General features: G+C 41.8%; 1 protein-coding gene across 3 annotated transcripts in view; it reads right to left on the bottom strand.

Annotated features, from left to right (window-relative positions):
• The window catches only part of NUP214 (nucleoporin 214), a 40,183-nt gene that overhangs the window by 13,672 nt on the left and 10,315 nt on the right, over window positions 1-16,196 (bottom strand). For 2 of the 3 annotated variants that reach the window (XM_071574102.1, XM_071574103.1), the window contains exons 13-28: window positions 14,980-15,155; window positions 14,253-14,344; window positions 13,871-13,960; window positions 13,369-13,518; window positions 12,965-13,123; window positions 10,705-10,808; window positions 10,029-10,208; window positions 9,454-9,539; window positions 9,268-9,351; window positions 8,713-8,958; window positions 7,878-8,045; window positions 6,808-6,916; window positions 3,822-3,897; window positions 3,039-3,147; window positions 1,981-2,083; window positions 386-459 (exon numbers count right to left, since the gene is read on the bottom strand). In XM_071574102.1, coding sequence (XP_071430203.1) covers window positions 386-459; window positions 1,981-2,083; window positions 3,039-3,147; window positions 3,822-3,897; window positions 6,808-6,916; window positions 7,878-8,045; window positions 8,713-8,958; window positions 9,268-9,351; window positions 9,454-9,539; window positions 10,029-10,208; window positions 10,705-10,808; window positions 12,965-13,123; window positions 13,369-13,518; window positions 13,871-13,960; window positions 14,253-14,344; window positions 14,980-15,155 — 2,006 coding nt within the window. The remainder of the gene's footprint in view (window positions 1-385; window positions 460-1,980; window positions 2,084-3,038; window positions 3,148-3,821; window positions 3,898-6,807; window positions 6,917-7,877; window positions 8,046-8,712; window positions 8,959-9,267; window positions 9,352-9,453; window positions 9,540-10,028; window positions 10,209-10,704; window positions 10,809-12,964; window positions 13,124-13,368; window positions 13,519-13,870; window positions 13,961-14,252; window positions 14,345-14,979; window positions 15,156-16,196) is intronic. The other variant, XM_071574104.1, reaches the window with a different exon arrangement.

Genomic DNA, 16,196 nt, shown 5'->3' with positions numbered 1-16,196 from the left:
TCACTTCAATTTTAGAAGCAACACAAAGCCATTCCAAGCATTTCCCTCCGATTACTAAATGCTCATTTCACTGGATGACAGTTTTCTGTGTCAGTCCACCTAAGCAACTTTAAATCTACAGATTAGAGACAGCAGAGGAAATGACTACAGATGTTATCCTTTTCATAAACTAGTACCTCCTAAAAGTTCTTGGCAACAAATATTTTGCTTCCCCTTAACTGAAACGCCTCTGTGCTTCACAGGGCAGAACCCTGTATGGAGCCTATGTGTGTAATGTTACTGCAATTTTAATACTACAACTGCAACACAGAACCACATGAATCAAGAAGAGTAAATATTCCCTTAGTAAAGAAGAGATGCTGTTGGCACACTCTGCCAAACTAACCTTGTGAGGAAGCGAGGCTGAGCGGCGTCGGTGAGGAAGCAGCTGATGTGACACCACTAAAATTAAACACAGGCCTAGGAGGAAAGAGGAGGAAGGCAAAGAATGACACTTAGCTCAAAGTGCTGAAACTTCCAACCATATGATTAAGACAACTCTGAGACTCAGATTTCCAGTACAGACTTGCACAAAGCCAGGCACACTCCAACAACTGAACTGGGAGAGAGAAGCACAGACTGTGCTCCTCTTTGACAAGCCTTCTAGAGGGTTAAAGAGAGTCAGAATTTGAATGTCTTTTGACCACCCCTCACCCTCCCATGTTCCTTCCTTTCTGCTGTATATTTTTTCCCCATGTAGCTCAGCCACTGAACACCATGCCTCAAAACTGGTAACTTTGAGGAGATTACCAAGAGCAAAAACCACAGTGGCAACTAAAGTGTAAGAGAACTAAAAGGGAAGAGTCAGTGCATGTAGAAAAGGGAATAACCCCCATCAAAAAGGAGATCACTTACAGGAAGACAGAAATGAAAGGTTACTTTAACTATTTCACACTAAAAATATTCTGTCTTGTGACAATATTGTGATCTTTCATAATGACCACTGGGGTGTTCCAGAGATCTTCATTCCCTGAGGCTTTTTAAGCTTTCTCTGATTCTCAAAGACCAGCTGCCCCTGTAGAAGTCAGGCTGTGGAACTAAGACATCACTGACAACACCACTGTACTTAGCATATGGTTTACACACTGAGGCACTGCACAGGGACAAAGGCAGGGTTGTTTGCATTTTGAATCTGAATTTCCATCACTCAAAAGGATTCTTTTAGCTCTCTGAAGAGCACGGCAAGTCATTTGGGTAACATCCACTTGACAAACGTGCACAGAAATGGGTAATAATGAAAGAAACCAGCTAATTAAAAGTATGTGTGTTCTGAAATACTTAACGTTGCCCACTTCATAAAGAGAAATTCACTGAGACTGTTAGACTGGTAAACACACAGAATTTCAAACAACCATGTCTAAGGAGTCATCCCTCTCCCCTAAACATAGATTATGTTTAGATATGGCCAAAGGAATATTTTTGCCATCCCTGAAAAAAACACTCCATAAGAGAGATTTCAGAGTAACTGTATGTTCCTAACATGTGCCTTGCTTTGTGTTATTATGTAACAGCCATCACCAGATGGCATGAGGCCTCTCTAGTCACCTTCAGGAACTATTTTTCAAGCCAAAACATGAAATTTGTTCTGCTGTACTGAAATAAATAATTCATTCAGCAAATCTGACCATCAGTACAAATTTCAAGCCCTAACTGGGAACTTGTTCAATACTTCACTACAAATAAACACCCAAAGCAAGCCAGTTATCCTTTTCACTCTCCATTAGTTACACACTGAAAACTCTCTAAGCAACACAGGTGTCAGAGACCTTCAGACCTCACTCAGGCTTCCACAAACAGGATCCTACAAGAACTCTGGTCTAGCCCCTGCCCTCCCAGTCTAACACATGCCCAGTATTACAGAGCTTGTAGGCAACACCTGCTGTGACAGCCCATCCTCATATTTAATGTCAACCACCAAGAAATCTTAAGGTTCATACAGACCCTGCAGAAGAAAACGAGAATGCTTTGTTAAGCTGTGAAGTTGTTGCTTGCACTGATGTCACAGTAGAGGAAACAGCTGTAACTGTTTTTACTGTTCCTTGTCCTGTAAGTTACAAGAATAACAAATAAATAAACTGATAAAATACATTTACAAATAAAAAAAAAAAAGGCACCTTGTCATCCAGCTATCAGAAAAGGAAGGAATAGCTTGCACACACAGCCAACAATTTAATAAATTTCAAATAAAAAGGAAATGCTATCAAATTCAGGAGCTGACATTTTCAATAAACCAAAATTTAGGAAGCATTTGCCAAGTCAAATATGATTCCTATCTATTTTTACTGCTTTTTACCCCTGGCTAAGAGGCAACCTACATCCACAGATTAAAGGCAAAAGACCAACAGAGATGGATTTCAGACATTTATGCAAGAGGCTTATAGAACCATGTCCAATGCAAGCATTATTATCTAATACACATTAAAAATCAATTCCTTCCTTCCCTGTTTCCTCTTCCCTCGCTTGCACTGAATGATGCAAACTGAGCATTCCTTTCCTTAGAAACTTCCAAACTGTGCAGCTGATCTGAACTTGCTCTGAGGTTGCTCTTAGAGCTCAATGCTCAACAGACCCAGCACCAAGATCTGTTCATTTCAAGCTTGTCAGGTACTCCTATAACGCTGTGTGTTTAAAAATCAAACCAGCATATTTAAAATGTTTAAAACCAGCATGATTTTCATGTTTTAAAAACAAAACATCCGCTTTTGATTTGCTGTCAAACCTCAGCAGCCTTTGGAAGATGAGCTTTCAGCTTAAGGGTTACACATCCTGAGTCCACTCTGAACAAGGAATTGTATCACTGAATTTTAGATGCAGGAACACAGGGCAGGATAGAAAACCACTCTCCTGTGCTTCTGTAACTTGGTTTCTCAAATTCTCTCCCTCAAGATTGGCACAGCAACCTCTCAGTGGAGGCAAATCATTTTTCCTGCATCTTCATTCACCCTGACAGGTGGCAAGATATCCAGGTCTTACTTCCATGTCCACTCAAGACAACTTACCTGAGATCTTGTTACCAGATGATGTTGGACCAGCTGTGGATGCCACAGTACAGGGTACACACACAGAGGAAGGTGGAGTCTGCCCCTTAATTGAGCTTGTTAGAGATGTCTAAAAACACAACACCACTTCAGGTCAGTGCAGCCTGTCCATTAACAAAAGGTCCTTCAACACTGGTTTGGTATTATTAGTGTCATGCAATGACTTAAGAATAAAATAGAGGAAGGAAGTTGAGGCACTAAGAAGTGCCCTTCAATCTTGGGCCCATTATCTCTTGAGATTTAAATACAGGGTCAATACTCAACTTTTTCAACAGGTCAGTAAGACTCCCTGGGCAGCAGCTCAGTCATTTCAGGGGACAAAAACTGCTGTGTTGTTTTTTTGATGTGTAGATATAAAACCCAGCAGTGTCAACAAAAAAGAAATGCTTTCAGTAGAGTAAATCTCTCCCTCGACTGCCTATCATGGGGGTTTGGGGTGTGAAATTTAGGTTTATCTACCTAATAGTTTCCTTTGCTGTTTGTTTGCTGCAACCCTCACTGCAGCAAGGCTGTGACCATTAGAAAGCCACAAGTCTACAAAAGTGAGAAAAGGCAAGACATAACACAGATATGTCTGGCATCACACTGTTGAGGCCACAGATAGATAAATGGTTTGTCAAGAATGTAGGACAAGCTGTGAAATGTGATTTTTAGATTATTTGTTCTTCAACAATTAAACCCCCAAACTGTGCTGAGCATGCCCAGGTAGTGTGTTCCACAGGGAAAGGGCTCTGTATCAGGTACCTGTTTGGCTTGATTTGTAGCAACAGTTGCCAAAACTTGATGGACTGCCTGGGCTGCAGAGTGAGGTACAGATGATCTTAAACAGAAAAAATAAACAATTATATGAATAACTTGTCTGAAAGAGGATTTCCTCTCCTCTCAAAAAGCACAGCTTCCAGAAGCCTCAAACAACCGCTGCTATTAAAGATTCCACACACAACTCCAAATGAACAAATCTGATTAGAGAATAAACCTCTTAAATGATTCAGCCACATTTAACAAAGGAAGTCTGCAAGTGTGTTTAAACCCCTAGACTTAAATGATCAAGTCTTCCTCACATATTCTTGTCTCTGAAGAGTCAGGGCTTCCTAATTTAGAGGGATTTGATGAAAAATCAGCAGGTAAGTGGATTACAATTTTATGCCTAGTGGATAACAAATCTAAGCAGATTCCTTTATAGTGTGGAGCCCAGACAAATAAATACAATGCTCAGAAATGCTGAGCAAGGAGACAAAGAGGGGAGGGGGTGGAGGGAGCATTTCCTGTCTTTGATGTGTAGTATAAACATTAATGAAGTCATGGCAAAAACTGTAATAAAATCAACCTGTATTCTACATTACAGGTTTGGGAATTTTGACCATGAACTAAACTGTACATGAGAACCCAAAGACAACTACAACTGCTGCAGAATGGCAGCTTATTATGGGGTGCAAAGGCAGCTTTCTTACCCTAGCAGGCTCTCTCCATCTTGACTCAGGCCAGCTATTCCCTAAGGCAATAATCAATCTCTACTATAAAAAGGGCTGAGGCTGCAAATCCCAGAAGTGAATTGGGGCATCCAAAGTTGTCTGTCTCCCAAAGCATGTAGATTCCCAAACTGCATTTACTGTCTGATCAGCTACAGGCCAACTCACAGAATTTTCTACCATATTCCAATGAAGTGGACACATGCATGAAACATTTTGAACAGCCATTTGGTCTTGGATATGGTTTTGTGCCTTATATAGCTTTGCATCACTAGTAAGTCCTTTCTCCCCTTCAGCAATGGGTGCTTTCTCCACATTGCATGGCCCAGATTTGCCCTGTCCAAGCAAAAGTAAAGCCAACAAGGAAAACTTCAAGATTAACACTGGAAGGAGTCAGTGTTGGGATGGTGCAGCTGTAAATTCAAGTTTAAGATGAACAAAGAAGAAAACAAGAGAAGGTCTGTGAAATTTATGACAGGGTGGGTGGGACCTTTCCACCAGAAAAAGTTCAAGATCACTTAACCCACAGGTTCTCTGCCAAGGCTATGAAAATGCTGGGGTTTATTTCAGTTATGGAAAGAGGATTTTTTTTCACTGAAAACTATCTATTAGTAACTTGACTGGGACCACCAACACACCCAGCCACAGGCCACTGAACAAGTGAAAAATCGTTCTGCTTAACAACCCGAAGAGTGTGCTGTGGCAGCAAAAGGGAGCCAGGAGGTCTGAAGTAGCAAAAACTGATGAATTAACTTTGCTGGGTGAATGCTCTTCATTTTAGTGCTGAATCTGACTGGCAAGCACGGTTCATTTGGGTAGAATTTTTAGCAAGTACATTTTTATGAGGTCAGCTATAAAATAAGACTATAGAAAGCCTTCAAGATATCAAGCTAGCTGGAGATCTATAAATTAGAGAGATCAATCAATACTGCCAGTCTAAAACTACTTCAAGTAAGACAGTCTTTAACTACAGCTCAAGTGAAAACCAATCTCATTTATGCATTGCTTGCTCCCATCCTTCTCTATCCACAGCCAGTACTTTCTACTTTTTTCATCATAGATGTGATAAAAAAGAGGATGGAAAACTCTTCCTGGTCATAACACTGCTAAAATGCTCCCAGACTGTTTCACAATTGAAAATGCAGAAGAAATCATGAAGTCAGCATCAAGGTCAGCAACTGAGCACCACCACTGTAAGACTGTTCCCTTTTTGAAAAGCTCTATCAAAGGAACTTCACCTTTTTTCTTTGACTTTGAAGAGTATAGACAAATGTATGAAAACCAGAAGTGATGCAACCACAGCAATTGTTCCAGGAGCTGCATGTACAGCTCACAGTTATATGGATAAAGCATTTCCAAATCCATATGAACTTAAAAGTCATGCACTATCCTGGTCTTAAGAAACAGGAGGAACTTCAAACAAAGACAGTTTCAAGGTCATTACAATGACAGAGAAAAGGACAAGTTCTGTGGCTGGTGACAGAGACTGTGATAAGACAGAAATCTCTGGAATGAGCTGAGCTGGCTGTTGTCTGTAGAAGGCAGAGCAGGGAGGCCAAGTGCTACAGCTGCTCACAAGAGACTGTAACAAATTCAAGGTTATACACCAGAAGTCAACATTCATAATTTACTCATGAGTCTTGCAGCTCTGTAGTCCCCCAAAGGGATTGGCCCCTGGTGACACCCAACCCTTCAGTCAAAATTCTGATGTCAGAAAATTCAAGACAAGGTTCCAGAAAAGCCTGAATACAGTTCTGTTTCCCTGAGGGGGTGAATCTGGGAACAGACAGAAGAGGCATAACTCCAGAGGTTTTCTCTGTAAGGGATGACAAAGTGGAAGGAAAACATCTGGACACAAGTCAGACCACACTCAGTGACAGAGAGCTGTGCTTCCCTCATGGAAAGAGGCAGAACAGAGGAGATATCAGGTCCAAAGTACATATTAACAGCAAAACCACTGGATCCCAAAAGAAGAAGATGCACTAAAATGCATTTCACAGACTGATGGAGAAGGAGGTTAATACTGGTCTCATCAGTTGTTCAGGGCAAGCCATGAGCAAATCCTTGAATGACCTGGAAAGCAGATCTTTCTTCCTTTCATCCCACAAACCCAACACTCTTCTCTAAATGCATCCCCTTTTAGGTCTTCCACAGCCAGAGCATATAAAACACTGTTGCTGCTCCCCACTGGCAGATGTGCTCTAGTGCAAGTGTTACCCAAGGCCACCAGAAAGAAGGGGAGCACTCACTCACTCACTCACCCTATTACTGCAGAGACAGCTGGAGTCAAAGCACCAGACTTGAGTTCTCGCACATTCACCACCTGAGGAACATTTTTCAGAGTTGATTCTGTCAGGGAGGTGCTTACGGCTTGAAGAAACAAAAAAAGAGAGGAGGGAAAAAAAAGATATAAAGACAATCTCCATATTAAGCATTTCATTCAATATGGTGTCTGAGTAACATCAAAAAAGTCCATCTAATTTTCTAGAACATACACAGTGTATCTGGCCCAAAACATTAGGTACCTCAGCCTTCAATAAAGACAACAGAGAAGTGGACAGCAATATACATAGCTGGTACATTTTTTGTTGCTTGCTGACCAAACATAGTTATTCTTATGGACTTTCCCTTATACACATTGTAACATCTTTAGCTAACAGAAATGACCTGCACAGTTACACCCCAGCCTCTGCCAGAATTCATGACACTCATTAACTTTCTGCACTTATGCACTCCTTGGGCAAGGAAAATAAATGAATCCAATTTCTCTACCAGTAACTGAGTTGTGTTTCTTTTCTGCACTGACACTGCAGTGCTGGAGAAGGACCAAAAACTCTCTAAAGCTAAACAGCAGAAGTTTATATTGGGGAACCTTTCTTCTGTCAACTCAAAACCTTGCAAGCAAACCCAAGGCTTAATGCAACAGTTCACTTTTAAATTTCAATATTAATTTGTTTTACAATTCAGATCTTTAATTGCATAGCTAGTAATGAATAGCTATTAATACAGGCCAGTGTATTACATCCTTTCTATGCTCTCCAAGAGTTTCTTGCATACAGATCGATGGTTGTGTCAAGACCTCATCGACATTTCTGCCACTGCACAGATGAGAAAGGCAGAAGAAATTTGAGGTGGGAGTTCCTCAGGCATTTTGTACTTGTAGCTTACAGGAAGAAGGAAGACAAAGAAACACTGGATAACTCAGAGGTGCAACAACTACAGATTTGTGCCACATTTTGTTTGATGATCTTGTCCTTTGAGAGAAATAAATTCCTGTGATAGTCACATTCAGCTGCTCAGAGGTCATTTGGGCAATGAGCCATCCTTTTACCTGGGGACTGGTTAGCAGCCATCTGTCTCTGCAGAGCTGCAGCAGCAGCAGCTGCTTGTGGTGCTGGAACAGTGACAGTGGGAGCAGGGGCTCCGTGTTTCACAGTCTTTGTTGCAAGCATTGTACTGTCTGCCCCTTGTGGTATGATTCTGTTTGCAGATGTAGGCACTAAAAAACAAATGAACAAACATATTACAGTCCACTGTACCTCTACAAATCAGGAAGGTCTTTGCTGAACTGCAGTTCCTCTAAGTACACACAGCTTCCTTCTGACAGGATTGATGTGCAGACCTTTCAAACAAGCAACACAATCTGTCCCTGGCAGTTTCAGTGTATTCCAAGGAATTTAGCAAGTAAGTCTCAATAGATGTCATTTCACTGCATTAGAGGACTTTAAGTTTGTTGTTAAAGACACTTCTGCTGACACCTTATTTTTCTCTCGGGCTTTAGAGATTAAAAAACCTCTCTCATCATGCAAGGAAAACTGAGCATATGCAAATACAGTTCTTGCTGGGCTTAGAACTCCTAACCTTGGCCACATCAATCAAATGCAGCATTGCTTCAGTTTCCTAGTCTTTGGAAAGTATTTTAGGTCTCTACAATCCAAAAGAACCAGGCTATCACAAAAACAGTCAACAAGTCAAGGTGTTTTAGAGCTTTGAACTCAAATCCACAAGTTAACAATGCCACTCTGCTACTGCTCCTGAAAACTTGGCAGTGTAAATCTGCATCCTGAAATCTCCCTTCTCCAGGGCCTGAAGCACTGGCAAGGGGTACAGTGGTTAAAGACACCCCTAAAAACATGTTCAGAAGAGACACTGCAAACACAACTCACGCAAAGTACCCAGGGAGAGGTGCTGTTTCCCAAAGGATGGAGACTGAGCCACCAAACCAGGCTGGACAGAGGGAGTTCTGACCACAGGAGCATGACGAGGGACTTGGACTGGAGCAGCCTCTTCTTCCTGGTCCACTGCTTGTGAATCATCATTCTCCAGGGACTGGGAAACTGAGGATGTTGAGCTGACTTCATCCAAATCCTCATAGTATCTTGTGGACAAGAAGGCAGATCGGGACAAACTTGCTGCAAATATCAGAAACAAAATCATGTGTGTCTTAAGTTGAGGGAACCATCCAGCCCAACAGATGCACTCTTGTTTTAGGATGCTCTTCTATTGGCTTGTTTTAATCCTGCACTGATAGGATCTGAGTTCTTAACTGCTAGGAAAGACAGCCTTCAACCAGATATTGACTGAAAGGAATCCTTACTGAGAGCAGATGGGAGAACAGGAAAGGAGAAGTAGAGGTTGAGAAGCCAAAAGTTAACTTCAGGACTGAGTCCCACAGCAGGTAGTCACCCTCCTTCAGACTTCTACAGTAACTAAAGGTTTACCTGGAGCTGTAGACCTAACTGGAGGAGTTTTCCTCTTGGCTAGGAAATTCCTCAACTGTGCCTGCTTCACTGGAGATAATTTAGCTGGAAAATAGAAGAAAGTTATTAGTCTACAATCAAAGTGCAAGCCAAAAAAAAAAGTAATTCACATTTATGATGTGAATGCCAGAAGAAAGAATAAATTACCAGGTGCTTTAGGCAGAGGTTTGGCATGTGATTTCAAGGTAGTTTTCATCAAGGCATTGCGCAGGCTTTCAAGGTCACTGTCAAAACTGGGACAAAACAGAGCAGGGAAAAAACATCATCAGCAGAAAGAAGCCAACCAAAGCAGGAATAAAAGTGGGCCAAAGGAGCCACTGGAACCATGGGCACATCTGGAAGAACAACCAGCTCCTCTAGAGACTGTGGGATTTAAACACATGCATCTTTAAGTACTTTGGAAACTTCAAGAGCCATTCACTTCTTCCACTGAAGTCAGACAGACAACCAGCAGTACCTCAGCCTGGGGGCTCTATTATCCCATTTACTATGTTCCCCTTAACTTTTAGGGGAAATTTCTGATACAGAATTGAGCAGGGTGTCACAGAATATAACCAATGAGTTTCTGTATCACCTGGGCAGTTTAGTATAGTTTTTAGGACATCCTGTCTTCCCATATCATGCCTACAAAACACCATTCTTTGGAGGATGCACTCTTGCACTTTGCGGGGGCCAAGAGAGAAGGAGTGTCAACACCACTCAGAAATTCACATTTCACATACCTCTGAGCACTGCCAAGAGATGTATCACCGGGAACACTCCACTGAGATGTCTGATTATACAGGCGGAGCTGCTGCAGGCTGTTCACGAGGTGATTTAGCCTCTTCCTCTGCTGGTTGATTATTTCCCGGTTATTAGCCAGGGTGTTAAACAAAGTCTCTCGCTCAGGAACGACCAGACGCCTGAAGGGATCAGATCAAGGGATAATGACTATTCTGTATATGTGGTCACAGGCAGGCAAGCAAACACCAAGTGGTTTAGTGGTTCTGGCTACATAAACTCAGTGAGGTCAAACATGGTTTGGTTTGAACACCAAAGTTCAGTTCATCTCAAAGCATATTTCCCCTTTAGATATGCTGCCAGTTTATTCATGCAGTTGATTTACTTCACAATGTTTAATCTATTAGAAAGGTTTCATTAACTACTATCCATGGATTTCTGCAAAGCTTATAGTTTTTTATAAGGGCTATTTGCACTGTACAGAGAGACACAGCAAGCTTGCAAAACAAGTGTGAAACCAGAGTCTGAAGCTTCCAGTAGGTGTCTTAGTCAAGCATTATCCTCAAACCCCTTGAAAAAGATCATGCTGTTAAATGGCTTTTGTTTGTTTAGACACTAATTCCCAGTTCACTGATATGGTCTTTATAGCAGTTCTGTACTCCAATTTCAATTACTTACTTCTGCTTTCTCTTCTGTTCCAGGTGCCGATCCCACTCCAAATCCAGAACGTCATTCACATCCTGAACAGCAAACTTCACGTACTGGTGCAAGCGCCGGATTTCCTACCGTGCAAGAGAAAGTGCAATTCAGAAATCTCATTTTCAGTTGAAGAATCTGAAGACTCTTTGGGCTCATTCAATCAAAGCCATGCAGCACTTCCCCATATTTCTGCCTGGAAAGCTTTACCAGCACAACAGAACCAAACACAGTGAAAATTTACTTATCAGTCAATGGGGTACACAGAGGGCTTGGCTTGAACATTTTACCCCAGCTCTCATTTCTCTCTCCAGATATAACACTTTCCATAATATTTGCAAAACACTGCCAGATCTTTAAAGAAAGGGTTTTACAAACACAAGGCATTATACAAAACAATCCTTATTTCAAATGTCATTTCCAGAACATGAGTCATTTGCTCCCATTTTATAACGCTGAAACTTCTAACAATTACAAGTGATCAAAGCTTTGCAGGCTACTCACAAGGCTCTAGGAGAGCAGCGTTCACAGACTATGATTCATGAAAGCATTCACAAATGCTCACAACTCCCACATGAAGGCGAGGAATTAATTTGATTTTTATAGGTAGGAAAGAAAAATAAAAAAGCAAAGAGAGTAACGTGACTTATCCATGACCACAGAGTTGCACAACTGTCTCAGCTAAGCCAGAGACCTCTGGCCTCAAGCCCTGCTCCCTAAACAAACCCAGCATTCAGTCTCATTACTGTCACCCCTCCAGCCTGGCATGGCATGGCCATGGCTTGAACTCTGACCTTGTAAAATGGAAATGGAAACTGCAGTTGGTTTCAGCTCAGCCTAACAAAATACTCAAATACAGTGATGAAGCAGCCAAGAAACACAGCTTGGGAAAAAATCCACTGCAAAAGTATTCAAAATACAGTATGAAACTCAAGTGTGACATCCCTAACCTAAAATCAAACCCAGTCCTGCTGTGGGCTTCGTGTTACACACTGCCAAGCCCAGGTTTTCTCTCTCCAGCAACTATATAGCAGCAATTCTCTGGATCAACATGGCTGGACATCAGAAAAGTCTCAGGGTCTTTAAAACTTCACTGAAAACTAAGACATGAAGCTAAGGGAGCTTTTCTCACCCAAGAGAATGGGCATGATGTAGAGTGAGCAAAATTTATGAGTCAGAGCAGACCTTTCTCACAGACTTTCAGGAAGCAGACCTGAAAGTTCTCTCCTTACATTCCAGTCCACTTCCAATTCTCCCCCAGTGTGTTAGTCTTTCCTCATGATCCTTTCTCTAAAACAGTGAAACACACATTTCAACACTATCCCATCTCTGAAATCACAAGCTTAAGCTTGAACTGTTGCAGAGACACACTGGACATCAAAGCAGGCATGCAATTAAGACTGTGAATCAAGCTACAGAATCCAGGTGAAGACTAGAATCAGACCTGAAAGAAATAACTTTGTGGCAGTTCATTTCTAATAACTGCATGCCTACTCTTGATACCTACTGCCACAAAGATGACATTCAATTATACCTTCAGCCTGCCAGTCAAACTCCTTGAGGGGAACTTATCAGCGCATAAAAGATCAAGTATCATTTGGAGGGCACATTCACTCTCTTTTGCTTAGGGTTAAATAGCCCTCATCACCAGAGCTGCAACAAAGAGTGCTTCACCCCTACTTTCTTTCATGTCTTTGAAAGCCTCTTTATGTACTGCTGGTTATTTTCCTTTGTGCCACAGCTTTTAGAATATCACTAAGCTTTATGCTCCACCATCCATGAAATTAACCACACAATTCTGTAAGTCATAATAAATCATCAAATTGTTCCATAAGGCACTTGCTGAAGATAAAAATAATTCCAAGAATTCTTCTATAAAGTGTAGAAAAAAACCTCAACACTGTTTTATCTGAAATCCCTGAGCAAACACTACAGGCTGAGAAGGAACAGAATGTCAAGAGTCACATTCTAAGCTTAGAACAGACTTAGGTCTCAGGTGAACTACTTCTCTTCAGCAGGAGTTTTGAATCATCACTGCAAACAGCAACAACAGAGAGAGTATTTTCAGCATGTCTTAAAACTCATGGAAAACAAAGCTCACTGTACTTTCGCCAGACTATGTTGAAACAGCAAATACCTAGGGCAGAACAATGCTGGGCACTTGTACACGCAAGCTTTGTTTTCTTAAATTTTATTTTATTTAAAACTCTCTATTAGAAGTTGGCTGACATGCTCTTCATACCTGAAGCTGTGCTTCACTCTTGGGATCCAAAGGTTTTTTATAGAGCAAGTGTAAATACCCCGAGCTGCGGTTCTGCTCGTTCTGTTCTTTGGCCTCTTCTACCCCTGCAAATCCCTCCAGCAAGGTTGTCTTCAGAATACTAATATCTCCATGAAGTGACTGCAAACAGAAATAGAACAGATGGGACAAGGTGCAAAGTACCATTTTTCATTGCCATCTCTAGCACAAGGGCTTTTGCAAGTATCTGCCTGAAAGCACAAATGCAGATGTCACCCCCACATTAACAGCAGTCAGATGTTCCATCTACATCAGTTCAGCTTTAGCAGGTTAAGTAGGAACACCAGGTGAGCAAAAGTCACTGCTGAGGAGCTAAATGGTTTCCAGCTTGAAGATACTCTGCTTACCTCTGTTGTCTCTTTAATTTCCAAGAGGAAGGTGTGAAGATCATCTGACTCAGTTCGCAACATCTTCATTTCCTCTGGAGTTCCAACTTGGAAACAAGCTTTGGAAGTTCGGGCCTTCAGTTCCTCCATCTCCTTTTGAAAATGTGCAATCTACAAAGCCAAGGAAAGCAAGTGCAGCCACTGAAACATGGCAGGGTGTGGGACAAATGTCACAGCTTCTGGGTCATGCTTCAGCTACACCATGAACACCTGACACCTTGCAGCCAAAGCAGGACATTTTTCTTCAACATTTAACAGGAAAGAATACTCCATCTTTTTAGCACAGTGAGTGAAGATGACTGAAGAGGACACTCACAGACAGCAACTACAAACCTGACTATCTCAGGAAAAACTTCTGTTCTGATTCCTAAGCTACTTATAGACACCATCAGAACAAGGCTGAACTGAAGTGTCTGTGGTCTTAAAGGTTTCTAAAATGTAGAACACTGCTTCAAAATCTCACCTCCTCTCTGATTCCTGCTATGACTGGGTCAGAATCCTTCCACTGGTGGGCCTGTTTTTCTAAAGCTGTGTTGGGGAGTGCTGATTTGCCCTGAAAAAAAAAGGCAAAACCAATATTAAGGCTATATCCATTGCAATAGGGAGCTTAGAATATCAAAAAAAGGTCTCATGTCAGGTAACAGATTACAACAACACAGATCAAAACACAGCTCTCTAAAAACATGCAGAGAACATTGTTTTAGAACAAGAGATTTGCTATTACTTTAATGTCAAAAACCTAATTCTTGGACCTAAGAATACTAGTTCTGTCCAAGGAATTCTCAGCAATTCAAAGGCCATGCAAAACATTCACCCTCTGAAGAACCCAGACAAGCTCCTGTTACCTGAGCAGAACTTGGCTTTGCTGCAGATGGGGTGATTTTGGGTGTCTTCTGTACTAAGGAAGCTAAAGGAACATTTTGAGCAGGACGTGCCACTGGAATTTAAGAAAAAGATCAGTAATTTATGGACTTCTACAAAGCTGAAGAGAACAAGCTGTGGTCATAATCACTGCTGTCAAAGAGGTGTTATGGGCCCTAGCTCAGGAACACACCTCCCTCAGGTGCCTTTTCACTCCCATCCAACCTCTCTGATAACAGTAAAAACTGCCACTTTGCAGTAGCTGGTTGTACCACTCCTGAGGACCTCGAGACCCCCAGTCACACACTCATTTGAGAGATGGAACATCATTCTGCTAACAAGTGAGTGCTTTCTCACTTGTGTTTGTGAACTTTGAACTCTAGTCAATTCAGATGTAAGGTAAGGCATCAATCTGTGTGACTGGCCAGAAACATTCATCATCAGAGCTGCATTACAGAGCCCTGAAAATGCCAGAAGTCCTGGATGAACTTAAGCAGCTGAATATAATTGTTTTATATATGTCTCTCCGAGCAACTAAGAGCACAAATGGAAAAAATGCTCAGTTTCAAGACTAAGTGCATCACATCATCACAGTGTGCCAATCAGGGGGGCCACTATAGCAGAAAAAACGAGAGAAACCAAATGAAGCTCACTATGTCCTAAAACTTTTAAAACTTTGCACTATTCCAAACAAAAGGATCAGACTCCTACCTGTGGCAGGCACAGGGGATGAAGTCTTCAGTGGTGTGGCAGGAGAGGCTGTGACAGGTGTGGACTGGCTCAGAGAACCTCCAGGAGCAGTTTTGGAAGTGGTTGAGAAGGAAAACATTGTGGAAGTGCACTGGCCACTGCTGCTCGTGGGAGAAGAGGTGTCTGCAGCAGTGAACCTGGAAGAGAAAGCACAACATCTCTCAGCTCTGAACTGATCCTGGCTGCTTCCTTCCATCCAAAATGAAGCATTAAGTTCCCATGAATCAGCATCCTCTGGGATCAGCAACAACTCAAGCTCCAGATATAAAATCAGGAGTGGACTGTCTGGAGACAGCAGGAAGGAGTCACTCAGGATAATTTCTGAATACATGGAACCACAAGACTTCTACCACAGACCCTCCCAGTGAGTAAAAGCCAAATGCCAGCAAAAAGTACCACCCTGCTTCAAAATGCACCTTGTCATTTTGCCCCAGCTACTGCAAATCTGAGCCCTTCAGTGTCATCCTCATAGCAAGGCTCAAACAGAAATTCTGCAAGAAAATATGAATTTCTATTCATCTGCAAACTCATCTCCTCAAGGCAGCCAATTTAAATATTCAGCCAATTCACTGGCGTATCATTTGCTTTATATACAACATAAAAAGCCCTAAGAGTTCCCATCAGATCCTGGCATAGTAAAGATTTTCCTAATTAAAAAATAACCATTTGAACCATCAGAAATTTCTTGTGATGCATTTACATGAAAGTTGCTCTCCATAAAAAGCAGCTCCAGTTAACACAGCTGTGTTTTAAGCCTTTTTTTTTCTAAAAATAGAGAGCAAGTCTCAGGAGCTGGAGGGAGGAGTGGCTATATGAAAGCTGAGAACACTCACTGAAACCCATTTTGCATAGTTTCTAATCAATATTAGTTTTTCTCAGTTGGTGTGAACAAGCTTTGAAGATTCCAGGTCCCGTGTTCAGCTACCAAGCACCTACTTAAGAACAAAACCAAAACGTCTGGCACCTTCTCTGCTGAACACAGAAGTAGCAAAGCAATCCGTCAGCTGTGGATACAGCTTCCCCTCAGCTCTGCAAGTTACTCCTTACATTGGGGGTAAGGAAACTTCAACAAACAGTCAATGAAACTTGTGCTATCACCACCCCAAACCAGTCCCAGACAGAAGGGATTTGCATCAAACCAAGGCATGAAATTACTGTTTGATGCCTACAAAGCAAAG

The sequence above is a fragment of the Pithys albifrons genome, chromosome 20 (assembly GCF_047495875.1).
Source record: "Pithys albifrons albifrons isolate INPA30051 chromosome 20, PitAlb_v1, whole genome shotgun sequence".
NCBI lineage: Eukaryota > Metazoa > Chordata > Aves > Passeriformes > Thamnophilidae > Pithys > Pithys albifrons.
The sequence above is the reverse complement of the archived record's forward strand: the minus strand, read 5'-3'. Positions and strand labels throughout refer to the sequence as shown.